Source organism: Neoarius graeffei, chromosome 16, assembly GCF_027579695.1.
Source record: "Neoarius graeffei isolate fNeoGra1 chromosome 16, fNeoGra1.pri, whole genome shotgun sequence".
NCBI classification, from domain to species: domain Eukaryota; kingdom Metazoa; phylum Chordata; class Actinopteri; order Siluriformes; family Ariidae; genus Neoarius; species Neoarius graeffei.
Genome location: NC_083584.1, coordinates 70,915,849 through 70,931,381, shown reverse-complemented (window position 1 = coordinate 70,931,381; position 15,533 = coordinate 70,915,849). Strand labels below are relative to the sequence as shown.

Here is a 15,533-nt window from a genome sequence, read left to right as displayed (position 1 = left end):
GGATTATTTTTGTATAACAGCACATTCTAAAGTGTGGTGTTCTTTGTGTAACACACGGCCGCTCACAGCTTATTACTTTAGCTATAACTCAAGCAAGAGTGTACATATTCATCAATTAAAACACATTTTAAAAATGCTCATTATTAAATTAAGAAGGCACAAAAGTCAAACATTCAATGATTCTGATGATTATTAGAGTTACGATTTATTAGGAATGTGGTGTTTTAATTAAAACAACTTTAATCTACATACTTCCAAAAATGCAAAGATCCTAATGTCACCTTTTTTTTAATTAAAGCAGAAGAGTTTGTCTTTTGACATGTAATGAATATTCAATTAAAGTCTTAAGTGAACGCAAAACTCAAATGTACACAGTTGAAAACTGTAAATTAAATACAGTAACACTGTAAACTCCACCACTTCAACACACACACCACATCTGCGTTTTGATGAAATTTAGATCTTTGCTCGTTGCTGCATGATGTCAGTCCTCCAGTTCGACAGTGATAACTCCTCGTTTTGCGTGTTTGATCACAGATTGTATTTGCCATGAGTATTCCTCCTCTCTCAAAGCAATAATGGGGGATTTTTTATGAATTACTGGAGTGGAAAATGAATTTGTTTTGCCACTTTCTGTTAAAATACTTTAACTGCACTTCAGTGTGCTCTCTCTGTGATGAAATGTGTTTATTTTCTTTTCACCTTCTTTGCCAGCATGGAGAAATTATTTTGTGATTATTTCTCTCAGCCCTACATTCCTTTTATCATGCCCCAGGTCCAATGTTGTCTTTTTTCCTTTGTTTTTTTTCTACCCCTTTATTTCTTCTCCTGCGTCCCATCAAGTAGGTTTTGGTCCCTAGTGTGAGTGTTTTATTTCCTGGGGGCATCAACAAGAGCTTCCTGTTGGACTCAGTGGTGTTTGGATTAGCTGTGTAGTGCAGCCTTTTAGAGCTGTTAGAGTGGCTTTAAGAGAAGACAAACACACTGCACTACACTTCATTACACTTCACTGCAGTGCATACACTACATTTCACTACTGCACTACATTTTACTACAATGCATTACACAACAGTGCACTACATTTCACTGCATTTCAATACTGCACTGCACTACACTTCACTACACTTCAATGCACTGCCTTTCACAACTGCACTACACTGCACTAGTCAAGTCAGTTTATTTGTATAGCGCTTTTAACAACCAATATTATCACAAAGCAGCTTTACGGAAAAATAAAGATTTTAAACATATGAACTAATTTTATCCCTAATACAACCCCGATTCCAAAAAAGTTGGGACAAAGTACAAATTGTAAATAAAAACGGAATGCAATAATTTACAAATCTCAAAAACTGATATTGTATTCACAATAGAACATAGACAACATATCAAATGTCGAAAGTGAGACATTTTGAAATTTCATGCCAAATATTGGCTCATTTGAAATTTCATGACAGCAACACATCTCAAAAAAGTTGGGACAGGGGCAATAAGAGGCTGGAAAAGTTAAAGGTACAAAAAAGGAACAGCTGGAGGACCAAATTGCAACTCATTAGGTCAATTGGCAATAGGTCATTAACATGACTGGGTATAAAAAGAGCATCTTGGAGTGGCAGCGGCTCTCAGAAGTAAAGATGGGAAGAGGATCACCAATCCCTCCTAATTCTGTGCCGACAAATAGTGGAGCGATATCAGAAAGGAGTTCGACAGTGTAAAATTGCAAAGAGTTTGAACATATCATCATCTACAGTGCATAATATCATCAAAAGATTCAGAGAATCTGGAAGAATCTCTGTGCGTAAGGGTCAAGACCGGAAAACCATACTGGGTGCCCGTGATCTTCGGGCCCTTAGACAGCACTGCATCACATACAGGCATGCTTCTGTATTGGAAATCACAAAATGCGCTCAGGAATGTTTCCAGAGAACATTATCTGTGAACACAATTCACCGTGCCATCCGCCGTTGCCAGCTAAAACTCTATAGTTCAAAGAAGAAGCCGTATCTAAACATGATCCAGAAGCGCAGACGTCTTCTCTGGGCCAAGGCTCATTTAAAATGGACTGTGGCAAAGTGGAAAACTGTTCTGTGGTCAGACGAATCAAAATTTGAAGTTCTTTATGGAAATCAGGGACGCCGTGTCATTCGGACTAAAGAGGAGAAGGACGACCCAAGTTGTTATCAGCGCTCAGTTCAGAAGCCTGCATCTCTGATGGTATGGGGTTGCATTATTGCGTGTGGCATGGGCAGCTTACACATCTGGAAAGACACCATCAATGCTGAAAGGTATATCCAGGTTCTAGAGCAACATATGCTCCCATCCAGACAACGTCTCTTTCAGGGAAGACCTTGCATTTTCCAACATGACAATGCCAAACCACATACTGCATCAATTACAGCATCATGGCTGCATAGAAGAAGGGTCCGGGTACTGAACTGGCCAGCCTGCAGTCCAGATCTTTCACCCATAGAAAACATTTGGCGCATCATAAAACGGAAGATACGACAAAAAAGACCTAAGACAGTTGAGCAACTAGAATCCTACATTAGACAAGAATGGGTTAACATTCCTATCCCTAAACTTGAGCAACTTGTCTCCTCAGTCCCCAGACGTTTACAGACTGTTGTAAAGAGAAAAGGGGATGTCTCACAGTGGTAAACATGGCCTTGTCCCAACTTTTTTGAGATGTGTTGTTGTCATGAAATTTAAAATCACCTCATTTTTCTCTTTAAATGATACATTTTCTCAGTTTAAACATTTGATATGTCATCTATGTTCTATTCTGAATAAAATATGGAATTTTGAAACTTCCACATCATTGCATTCCGTTTTTATTTACAATTTGTACTTTGTCCCAACTTTTTTGGAATCGGGGTTGTAAATCCAAGCCTGAGGTGACAGTGGCAAGGAAAAACTCTCTCAGACAACATGAGGAAGAAACCTTGAGAGGAACCAGACTCGAAAAGGAACCCATCCTCATCTGGGTGATAACAGATAGCGTGATTTATAAAGAACTCGCTTCTATAACTATGTTCTATAGAGTCACAAAGTATAATTGTGTAACCAAGAAATTCATGATAGGTTTAACATGAAGTCTGTTTTGTTGAAGTAACTGTTCGTTGATGGAGACTTGAGTGCAAAACTGTTCATGACAACTGGAGTCCTAAAGTTATCATGGTGATTGTAGTTCTAAAGAGTAGTCTATAGAGACAGAGAGAGGTAGGCGGGAAGGAGAGAGAGAGAGAGAGAGAGACAGATGGACAGAGAGAAAACACAGGTTGTTAGGTATGCCCAATGCCACCTAATGAGTAAGAACAGGATACACATGGATTAAAGTTTTCCGTCGCTACGACGGATTTCCGTCAACTGGAAGCGCTAAAGGTCAATAATGAGATTGATGCAGATCCGAGGAAGAAAAAAAAAGGGGGGGGGGGTAGTCCCATAGGTTTGACACCGATGTGATTTAGAACTTCACCAAGCTGCTGTGATTGCCTGTTGTTGAACCCTTTCTTGTGCTATTGTTTGAGTATATGTAAAGGAATAAGTTGTTGCGCTAGATAGGCATAAATAAATAAATACAGCCTCCGCTACTGTCTAGTCCCAGGGAGGCTCGGCGTGGGCCACTGATGAAACTATTTGGCTGTCCTACTACTAGGCAACTAGGTTACTTGTCTACTACTAATACTAGGCCTTTTGTAGTAGTAGTAATAATGATATTTGCCTATTGAAAGGTGATCAGGTGAAAAAATTGAAGCTGCAGCAAGACCTTTGCTATTAAGCCTTTTGTAGGTTAAACAGGCTTCGGCAGACAACGTTCTGGAAAGGCTGTGTTTTTCTTTGGTTTGATTAGCCTATGATTTAATCTTTAAACATTATGGTTTCAGCAGTTCGCTTAAACATTGGAGGCTGCAGAGTCGGGCTGCAGGATTTCCCGACACTTGTTTAAGATGCCAAACTTCATAGTAAGGAGAAAATAATTCCACAGTATTTAGTGCCTCGTCAGTCTCAAAAATTAATAGTGAAGGACCAACGCGAATTAAGTCCCAAAAAAACATCTCGTAGGCCTATATTTTACATTTTAAAAAAGTCCGGAATTGGAAGTCGGTCAGTGGAGTGTAATGAAGTGTCTCATTCACTAAGCACAAAAGGTCAGAAAACAGTGGAGAAAACAGCGATTGCTTAAATAGGCTACTAATGTTTTACATTAGTAATTTAATGTATGTGACAAATAAATTCATTGATTAAATAGATAAAGAAGCGAATACTCCAAAGCTCAAAATTCAGGAAAGTGGCTCCGGTGTCGCAAGTGCACAAGAACAGTTATTTGAAAGTTAACCTAATGAATTTGTGCGTGCGCGTGCGATTTCATGAAGAACCGGGACAATTGGCATTCGGTGAAAGATTCACACCTATGACTCATTATATTCGCGCGCGCCCTCTCGCCCACTGTTGCTTCGTTTTCCCGATTTACACGTGTGTCTGAAGATGGAGTTTTCAGAAATCTCCACTCTGCCCAGAGTTTGCGAAAGTAGCTGTTTTCAGTGACTGAAACCTCCGTATAGGTGTGAATGAGAGGTGCAACCGAATAAATAAATATGCGTCTTTTTTATCCGGCTACATGTAGGCTATCACTGCGCAAAGCCTCTTATGCTGAAATGGTAGTAATATTTGTTAAAATAATAGTAGGCTAATTTCCACAATAATTGGTAAAATGGCACAAGGGATGTGATGGGGGGATGGCCGTTTTATAAGGGGGATGATTTGAGATTTTTATTTCAGAAGGGGGATGCCTCCCCCCACAACCCCCCTCAACTCGAGTACTGCGTATAAGGCCATATTTCACCGGACATAGGCCCTTCGATTTCCATCACTAGAGCGCGTCAAATTACTTTCGGTTTTGCCAGCATGGACGCGCTTCTTTTAAATGAAGGCGCAGACGTGTCCGACATCGACAACACGGTAAAGAATAAGTGGAGATGGGCTTGGCGAAATGAAATGGGCGATAATGGCAAGCCATTTAGTTCATGGTGCAAAAAGATGAAAATGGCAGGTGTGTGCTTTTGTGTAGTTTGCCATAAAAAAAAGTCTGTGGAAGCAATGGCAAAAAACTAGATGCCTTTTGCTTCACTGCGAAGAAGCAGAAAAAGTGAACTTTCACTTTACTTTTCTTGTTTCCTGGCTTTATGTCAACAGATTTTCTTATTTTTCTTTTTGTTCCACCCTTTTGAAAGCATGGGTCAAGTTCGACTGCACTTGCACTTTTCTCTTAACCACTGCTGTGCATTACTAAAGTATTGTTGAAATAAATTTGCACTTTGCGCTGAAAACTTGATGTTTCATCATTTATAGCCAGTAATGACAATGGTAAAGTCTTGCCTTAGCTTTAGTCATTGTTAAAATTATGTAAATATACTATAAGTAGGGGCCGAGGGGATAATGGACAACACGGCATTTAAAATTTGACACATCGCTGACGTGGTAGGGGCCAAGGACATGGAGCTTTTTTTTTTTTTCAGTCAGATGAATTTTTTTTGCTTTAATCCATGGATACATTTTGTGCTGAGTGCAAACAGGCACTCCAGCAAAACTAACTATGACAGCATAACTAAAAGGGGAGAGCCAGAAGGTAACACAGACATGAAGGAGCCCTGGGACATAAAGCATCCAGCCACTACACCGTCAACAAAAACAAGTGAACGTGTGAAGAGGGAGAATGACAGCATCCATACATCAGTGCAGTGTGAATAAGATAGAGGTGATGTGGTCATATGCTGCTGTGTTTTGAACTAACTGGAGCTTGTTTATGCACTTATTGGAACATTCAGACAGTAAGACATTACAATAGTCCACTACAATAAAGTACAATGCACTGCATTTCTCTACTGCTCTGGACTTCACCCAAAGTTGTCACTCAGATGAGGACGGGTTCCCTTTTGAATCTGGTTCCTCTCAAGGTTTCTTTGTCATGCTGTCTCAGCACTACAATACACTACACCAGGGGTTCTCAACCTTTTCTGCTTTGAGGCCCACCTATTCATACTTGTAACGAATTGGGGCCCATTAAAAAAGATCCCCAATTATTTTGGCTCATCCATTCTATTAGAATCTAATTGTAAATTGTATTAATGGAATGCAATAAAAACAAACTGTTTTTAATTGTAGGTATTGTATTTAAAACTGTATGGATGTGACAGAAGCCAACATAAAACCATGCATGCGGGGCATTCTCAGTCAAAAGGAATTAATGATCCAAAAGTGGAGTCTGGTCCATTAACACAAGAACTTACTGCCATGTTTGTGTACAGCAAACAAGCAAGTTATTAAAACCAGGAAGTACACTCAAAAGAAGTGGATACAGAAACCACTCAATGGGATAGATCCTTACATGCTAACAAAGAAGGGTTTTTCCTATGAGTTGGAAAATTATCCATCTGTTGAGTTCCCTGACATCTCAAACTACCTCGTGCTGCATACATCGTTTTACACGGACACACAGATGAAAACCTGGAAGAGCAGAGCATGGAGAAGTACAACTTTTTATATGTGGCTGGGTTAAAGATTTGGGGATCAGGACATGACAACATAAATCCTGTGTCATTTTTGCCTGGGGAACGAGGGATTTCTGGGCTTTGTACGTGTCTTTGCAATGGTTGCTAGGACTCTAGAAGTTTTAGTATCGGGTGTAAACAAACCACAGCTGTTCAATTCTTCCTGCTCTTCTCTTCCAGCAGGCATCACAGAACCATAATTTACCTACAAACGTATTTATTCTGCCCACTGTGTGCGCGCGCGTGCAGAGAGGTTAAATGCAAAGGAGGAATGTGACAATAATAAAGACTTATTCTTCTTAATTTACCCACAAATGTATTATTTTAATTGATGATGGATGGATGAGCTATTTTTATAGAAGAATATTTGTCACATGTACACTCAAGCACAGTGAGATTCCTCCTCTGCATTTAACCCATCTGAAGCAGTGAACACACACACACACACACACACAAGTGAGCAATGAGCACACACACACAGAGCAGTGGGCAGCTATGCTACAGCGCACAGGGAGCAGTTGGGGGTTAGGTGCCTTGCTCAAGGGCATTTCAGGCATGATACAGAGGGAGGGGAAGGTGCTGTTGATTCACTCAACTCCCTTCGCATTTTTCCTGCCGGTCCCAGGAATCAAACCGGTGACCCTTTGGGCCCAGGGCTGCTTCTCTAAATTTCAGGCCAAGGCTGCTCCCCATTTTAACAGAGAAGATGGATGAGTTAATTTAACAGATGATGAATGGATGGATGGGTAAATGGGTTATTTTAACAGAGGATGAATGGATGAAGGCTGAGATGGATGGGTTACCACACAGACATTATTGATGAATAGATCAACAAATTGGCTAATGGATGGATAAATGGTTGGATAAATGGATAGTTGGATGAAGATTTATTTTAACAGATGGTGAATGGATGGATGAAGGCCTATTTTAATAAATGGATGACCACATGAACAGACATCAAGGTGGATGGATGAATGGAAGAATTCTTCCATTCATTCATCCACCTTGATGTCTGTTCATGTGGTTGTTGTAGCAAATGATGGATAAAATGACGGATAGACAAATAAGTGAGTGAATGTATGATGACATGAATGTATGATGGATGGATAGGTTACCTTAGTAACCATTTATTCTTGTATTCCTGACGGCATGGCAGCGTGAGAAATATCAGATAGATGCCCTGATGAATACAGAGAAGAACAAAGCAATAAAGTATCACACAGATGGATGAAAAGACAGCATGATGCAGTTATCGATGGGGTGAATGACACTCTCTCTCTCTCTCTCTCTCTGTTTTATAGCTGCAGAAAGAGACCCAGTCTCAGTGCTCCTGTTTGCTGCTGGTGTCTGAGGATAACCATCAACTATTCTGTCAGGTATACACACACACACACGCGCACACACACACACACACACACACACACACACAGAGTGTCTCACTGCAATGGATGTGTGTGTGTGTGTGTGTGTGTGTGTGTGTGTGTGTGTGTGTGTGTGTGTGTGTGTGTGTAAAATAACCAGGTGGTTGGGGATAAAGTTCTGGAAGAAGAGATCAGCTTTCCTGTAAGTTTCTCATTATTTATACGAGGGATAGATGATAATAAATATGATAACTCTGTGTGTGTGTGTGTGTGTGTGTGTGTGTGTGTGTGAGAGAGAGAGAGAGAGAGATGTTTGTGCCCCTGTGTGGACTTAATGCTGTTGTCAATGTTGCTCTTTTTGCCCAGCTGATGTTTGGACGCTTTGGGCAGGTGCTGGAGAAAAAGAAATCCATCACCTTGCAGGATGTTAGCCAGGTGACACACACACACACACACACCACACACACACCACACACACACACACACACACAGAGTCTTGATCTTGTTCTCTTTTTTAAGATAATTTAGCTAAATTGGCACACATTCATTACATCTTATTTCCAGATTAACGAAACTACTACTTTACGCTCACTTCATCATACACAACATCAAATTATATAATTCTGGATGTGTGTGTGTTTCTGATCTGTATTTATGATTTATTATTCTGTCATAATTAATTCAGATCAGGTTGTTTTTACATCAGCTCAATTTGCTGAAGAAAAATTTAACTTTAATTTGGTCCAAATTGATTCTGTTCAGCTTAATTTCTTACCTGAACACTGCAACTGAATTCACTTTACAGAAGTTTCCCCAGAATGCAGTAGATACAAAGAACGTCTCCATATTTTCCTGCCTCATGTCTGAGGAGTTGTTTTTAAGTACAGATGTACTGAAAGAGGTTTGAGTGTTCCTTTGTTGCCGCAGCTCAAGTCTGACGGAAGTCGATATATAAAACAACAGATTAGTGCTTTAAATGTAATTTATAGAAATTGCTTATGCAGGAAACAGCATCCAGTTTTATTCAGACCATGTTGGAATATCCATCCATCCATTATCTGTAGCCGCTTATCCTGTGCAGGGTCGCAGGCAAGCTGGAGCCTATTCCAGCTGACTATGGGTGAGAGGCGAGGTACACCCCGGACAAGTCGCCAGATCATCGCAGGGCTGACACAGAGAGATAAACACATTCACACCTACGGTCAATTTAGAGCCACCAATTAGCCTAACCTGCATGCCTTTGGACTGTGGGGGAAACCAGAGCACCCGGAGGAAACCCACACAGACACGGGGAGAACATGCAAAATCTACACCGAAAGGCCCTCGCCGGCCGCTGGGCTCAAACCCAGAACCTTCTTGCTGTGAGGCGACAGTGCTAACCACTACACTACTGTGCTGCCATGTTGGAATAATGTTTGTTTATTTACTCGTTTGAAAAATGTGTTTTATAGAAAACATTTTATAAATGTTGATTAAGCAGTGGAAGGTTTGTGAACGCCACAGTAGTTGGGAGCAATATGATTATCTTAGACCATGAAAGATTAAAATGTCTCCACAATCTGTCTTTACAGAGAAATCACGTGTAACCAATGTGATGTTGAATATGTTATCATTTGCGCGATGAAACAGACTATTTGCTGGTGCAGCTCTCCTTCACAGTCACTCAAACAAACCAAGAGTAGGTAGTTCCTTAGCTTATGCTTCTTCCTCGTTTTGTTTGGCAACACAGCAGAATGGCTGACAACACGGAGGAGCTGGTGACTAAAAATTCAAGATCAAGTCATCTCTGATCACCAAAAGAAGTGCAATAAAAACAAAATGATAAAATACATATTGGTTATTTTAAAAATGTTAGTTAAAATGTTGGTTTAAAAATGTAAACCAACTCAGCATGTAAAATTTTTTTTCAGAGATAGGTTGGGGACGGGGCGGCACGGTGGTGTAGTGGTTAGCGCTGTCGCCTCACAGCAAGAAGGTCCAGGTTCGAGCCCCGTGGCCAGCGAGGGCCTTTCTGTGCGGAGTTTGCATGTTCTCCCCGTGTCCGCGTGGGTTTCCTCCAGGTGCTCCGGTTTCCTCCACAGTCCAAAGACATGCAGGTTAGGTTAACTGGTGACTCTAAATTGAGCGTAGGTGTGAATGTGAGTGTGAATGGTTGTCTGTGTCTATGTGTCAGCCCTGTGATGACCTGGCGACTTGTCCAGGGTGTACCCCGCCTTTCGCCCGTAGTCAGCTGGGATAGGCTCCAGCTTGCCTGCGACCCTGTAGAACAGGATAAAGCGGCTAGAGATAATGAGATGAGGTTGGGGACAGATGCAAGTGCAAAAGAATGTTTATTAACAACTGTGATAACACACAGGCAAACAATCCAAAATGGGCAGTTAAACTCATAAACATGAAACTAGCAAGTGGTCGGGTGAGGCACAAACAGAATATCACAGGCAGCAAGAAAAACAGGAACGAGGAACAGGCACAGGAATCAGAAAACCAGGAAATCAAACACAGAAACTAAGGCCCGGTAATGCACACTGTCATGGCGTAATACTTTGCACTGAATGTGCATTTACGCAGTCTTTATATAGACGTGCTGATGCGCCTTAATCCCGTGCAGGTGTGCATGATTAACAGCACGATTGCAAGAATTCAACTGGTGCGTGCACCAAAGTGCGTAGGATTGACACATTTCAGTACGTAAAAACATAATGAAGTCATTACTAGAGATAATGTGTGTTTTATTTGACATTTTAAAATGTTATCAATGTTTTCATTTTAGAAATAATTGTTTACATTGTTATGAAGTGCACTTTGTTTAGATTAGTTTGAAAAGGTACTTTGGCCTAAGGTGTCTTTTAAAAGTTTTTTTTTTGTAAAATTGTGTTTCCTTGTAGAGATACAGTATTTTCATTACTATGGGAATTATTTTGGGTTGTAAAATAGTCTTAAAAACCAACATCATGATCATATCGTGGATCGTGATCCAGCCTGAAAAAAGTCACGCTATTTTTGGCAGATTGCACAGCCTTACAACCCAGAACTGAAAAGTTTGGGCTAAGCATATGGAGTTCTCAGTTGGACAAGTATTATTGTGTGAGAAGCTAGAGCACAAGGGCAAAGCCTGAAGGAGAAACGGTAAGTGTTCAGTCTCTTATAAGAGAAAGGAGACAGAGCTGGTAATTTTGTGTCTAACAGTGTCTCTGGGGATGTGGGGTTATGAGGGTTCCCATCCATGTACACTTAGCCTGTCTCATCAATGTGCCTCATCACCATGCCTCAGTCCCTATGGCCCTCTCAGCTTGCTGTCAGGCAGTTGTATTAATAGAATGATAGAAACTCTTCTTTTAAAAAAAGGCATTCAAAAAAGAAAGGCTGCAGTAGCACTAGAGGCACCATGAGGAGAAAAATGAGGCAGAAAAGCTAAATTGGAGCACTTTGCTTGCTCTTTTAGCCATATTCCCTACATGAAACTACATAAAACATATGGAAGTAACTGAGCATTACATGGTACACAGTTTTGTTCCTCCATCTTCTCTCCTCATGCTCACTCACATTACAGAGGAGACGCTCACACTCCTGCAGCATTGCCCACACAGCTCTTATTTTATTGCACAAGTGTTTTTGTACTGTTATACCGAACCATCCTTCACATAACAGCTATTAAACCTAACACACACTCGTGCTAACATACACACTTGATACCAGCCATTGCATCAGTGCTTTCTTGTATTTTTGGAAACACCATCAAGAGTCAAGCTACCAAACTTCTGAATATAGTATCATGTATCCACAGATATGGGGTGCACTTTTACTTTTACAGCAATCAGTAGTATGTAAGATGAGTATACATCACCCACCAAACCGCTTCACGAGCTTTTGTCTAGTTGCTCTAGGTCCAATTGCCTTCTGTGATGGATCATAAAAGAAAGCATCTTTCTCTCTTAGGCTATGTCCACATTAATACATTTAAACTGACATTTTAAAAGGAAAACAATCTCCATCCAGGCAAGTGTTTTAGTTCTGTATCAGAAATAATCTCTGTCCATACTAACACACCTGAAAATGTGTATCACGTGACCATTCGCTTACACTGGGCATGCACGTGCCAGTATAAACAGCTGGTGCCACTTGTTTTCTTCTGGAAAAGGGTCATGTGATAGGAGTGTGACGAAGGATACATTGTGAATGATGACAACCAGTCAGGAAGTGAACATGGGGGTCTGCATCTTCATTTCCAAATGTCTACGCTTTTACCCGTCTACACTAAAATACTACCCTGGAGTTTTCAAACTAAAACGGGTCCAAAAGTCTCAATTTCTGGGGCTTGAAAACTCCAGCATAGTGTGGATGCCAGGCGTAAACATAGCAAAAATTATGCGTTTTAAAACTAAAACATATTAATGTGGCCGTAGCCTTAGGTTGATCACCATGGGTGATCTAGATGGAAAGGGGAGATCTAATTACTATCATCTGAGATCGTAATGAGCAAAATGCTCACCTCTCCCAATGGCATAAAATCAACCGGTACTTTACATTACATGGCATTTAGCAGACACTCTTATCCAGAGTGACATACAATGAGTGCAAAAGTCAGGTACACAAAGTGCTGAACTTCGAGACAAGAAAGTTCTAGTGCCAACTGAACAAGTGACCGTAATACCTAGTGTAATATTCTGTTGAAGTACCAATACTCAAACAGCCAAGATAACAAACCAACCATATAAAGTACAACTAAGTAAAGAACTCAAAACAGCTAACCCCAGGCTGGACCATACACAGCCTGGGTTGGTCAAGACCGAAACACAGTTACACAGTGGGCAAGGAAGAAGTGCAGCCTGAAGAGGTGAGTCTTTGGTCTGTGCTTGAAGGTGGTCAGGGAGTGAGCAGTTCTGACCTCAATGGGAAGGTCATTCCACCAACAGGGAGCCAGGACAGATAGTCTTGAGTGGACTGGGCAGGAGCAGACAGGAGGAGGAGGAGGGGCCAGGCAACCAGTAGTAGCAACACATAGGGATCTGGCTGGTGTGTAGTGGGGGATCAGACTCTGGAGGTATGGTATGCTGACCCCAACCCCTTGACAGCCTAGTAAGCTAGCACCAATGTCTTAAATTTAATGTGAGCTGTGATAGGTAGGTGATAAGAAAAGGGCAGATCCTTCAGATGTTGTAGAGGAGGAATCTATTATGTCCAGGTCACTGCAGCGATGTTCACTGAAGAGGAGAGTTTGTTGTCAAACACAACCCCGAGATTCTTCGCAGTGGGTGAAGGAGACCTGGAGATGTCCCCCATGGAGATGACAATGGAGCAGGAATGTAGATTACTGCTGTCTTGCCTGGGTTGAGCTTTACCGTGGGTGATGGTTGTCCATCCAGCTTTGGATGTCACAGCAGTGGTAGGGTAGACCATGAGCAGAGATAACTGGGCCAAGAGACTGGGTGTAGACAGAGAAGAGAAGCTACCCAGGTAGTAGAGAAGCTACCCAGGTGCTACCCAATAGCATGTATTTGTCTTTCTTTTTTCCTCATGCAAGTTTATTTTGACTTTTAATAGTAAGTGAAAACAGCTACTTTCAACTTCGTTGGACAGCCGGACCACCGCGAGTTATAAAGCTGGCTGGACTTTGTCAGGAAGTAAATCCATGGATGAATTAACCTGCAAAATGCACTTGAAAACAAACTAAAACATGCTGCATTGCCATTCATTAGCACCGAACAAACTGCAACAACACAAGGACGACTCTTTCAAAGGCCACATCGGTGCTTATTCAGAGAGACGCACACAGATACTTCAAAGGCTTAAGCCTCATTCCTCTCGTGGTCACAGTGAGCTCCAAGTAAAACTGTACATGTGGGCAGGAAAAGATGGTGCTCATGATTATTTCTTTTAAGTTTTACTGTGTTGAGTAATCTGAAGCTGCAAACGGTTTATAAAAATCAGCATTCTTTTCAACAGAGGAAATCATGCGCACCACCACAAATCTCTTTTATTGTCTCTTTGATCTCTCCCTTATCTTTGCATGTGATCTCACTCTGTGCGTACTAACACGCTTACTCAGTCAGTGATCTCCATTTATGCGGAGGGAGAATAAAATCTGAACTCCGTAGCTTTATTTCCATTAGTGCTATGCCTTGGAACTTATTTTGTCATTGGAAATATTTTTGTAGTTTCTATAGCTGGCTATCCACCATATACAAGTCTCTTAAAGCCCCTGCCATATTTCTCTTCCCTGTTGTTCCAGGAGGCATGTCCACATATCGCACACGTTAATTCATTTTTCAAGAAGCCAAACTATTTAGAAGTAAACCTTCAGAAACCAAGTCAGTGATTATTACTGTTCTCAACTAAAATGGAGGTTTTAATAGCTTTGATTTATTTAAAGGTGAGTAATTTCTAATTAAAATTCTTAGCATAAAAAGGGGATATTTAATGACTGATCATTTGATGAGACTGATAAATGAATGTTACAGTGAAGCACCTGTATTGCTGGTATTTACCTGGTATTTCCAGTGCTTCCTGTATGAACAGAAGCATTATTCCAACATGAAGATGCAACAGAACCTCTTAAGCAGCTGTTCTACTTGTTGAGGCATCAACTCATTTTCCGTCTGCTCAGGCCTCATTCCTCAGTTAGCACCAGGCTTATTTCTAGTGCTGTGAAGATTGATTCCTGCATGACTGAATAGACCTGGAGAGGGAAACTTCACTAAACTCAGACATTCACCAGTAGCGCAGAACCAGAGGAGAGTGCTGCCAGGAGCCACACACTAGGACTAGGAGTCAGATTTTTACAGTTTTCTCTTTGCCAACTCGTCCTGCACCCAGGACTGATTTTAGCGAGAATGCAATAAAGTTCCGTTCCTCCAGCTGAAGAAAAAAACAACAATGATAACTTATTCTCCCTGTAAAACTGCCACACACATATTCCTCTAAAATGATCAGCATCTGACTCTGCTGCAGGTGACATCGACTGTCTGCTCAGTTCTGAGTTCATTGGCAATGTGTACATACTAAAATAAACACCATTTTTGAGGAATAGACTATAACAAGTGTTTTCAGTAGTTAAAGAATCACCTAGGATTACAATTCTTAATCTTTGATCAGGTAAGTTCATTAAAATGTGGTTCAGTTTTATTTAAATACATTTTTGCTCAGTTAAATTGAGAGTATTCAAATATATTTTTGTGGTTACACGTGTAAATTATATTAAACCTTAATGCACACGCGCACACGCACACACACACACACACACACACACAAAGTGTAATTATTACCAATATATCATTGGTGTGCTAAAGAGTGTAATGTCCCTTAATCTATTCTAATGTGTTTCAACCATCTATCTATCTATCTATCTATCTATCTATCTATCTATCTATCTATCTATCTATCTATCTATCTATCAGGAGGAGAGAAGGCAGCTCAGCAGTATGTTGGGGTTTGAAGCTCACTCCATGCTGTGTGTGCCTGTTGTCAGTCAAGCTACTACCCAGGTGGTGGCGCTAGCATGCGTCTTTAACAAGAAGGGAGGGCAGAAGTAAGTGTGAGTGTATGTGTGTGCGTGTTTGTATGTGCATGTTTTTATATACTACTGAGGACCAAATGTCCCCACAAGGATATTTCAACCTTGTGCGGA

The 15,533-nt window shown here is 40.9% G+C and overlaps 1 protein-coding gene across 7 annotated transcripts in view; it reads left to right on the top strand.

Annotated features, from left to right (window-relative positions):
- Positions 1-15,533, top strand: part of LOC132900991 (cGMP-dependent 3',5'-cyclic phosphodiesterase) — a 542,454-nt gene that overhangs the window by 474,306 nt on the left and 52,615 nt on the right. For all 7 annotated transcript variants that reach the window (XM_060943407.1, XM_060943409.1, XM_060943411.1 and 4 more), the window contains 4 exons: positions 7,850-7,924; positions 8,070-8,111; positions 8,276-8,344; positions 15,304-15,434. In XM_060943407.1, the coding sequence (XP_060799390.1) occupies positions 7,850-7,924; positions 8,070-8,111; positions 8,276-8,344; positions 15,304-15,434 (317 nt within the window). The remainder of the gene's footprint in view (positions 1-7,849; positions 7,925-8,069; positions 8,112-8,275; positions 8,345-15,303; positions 15,435-15,533) is intronic.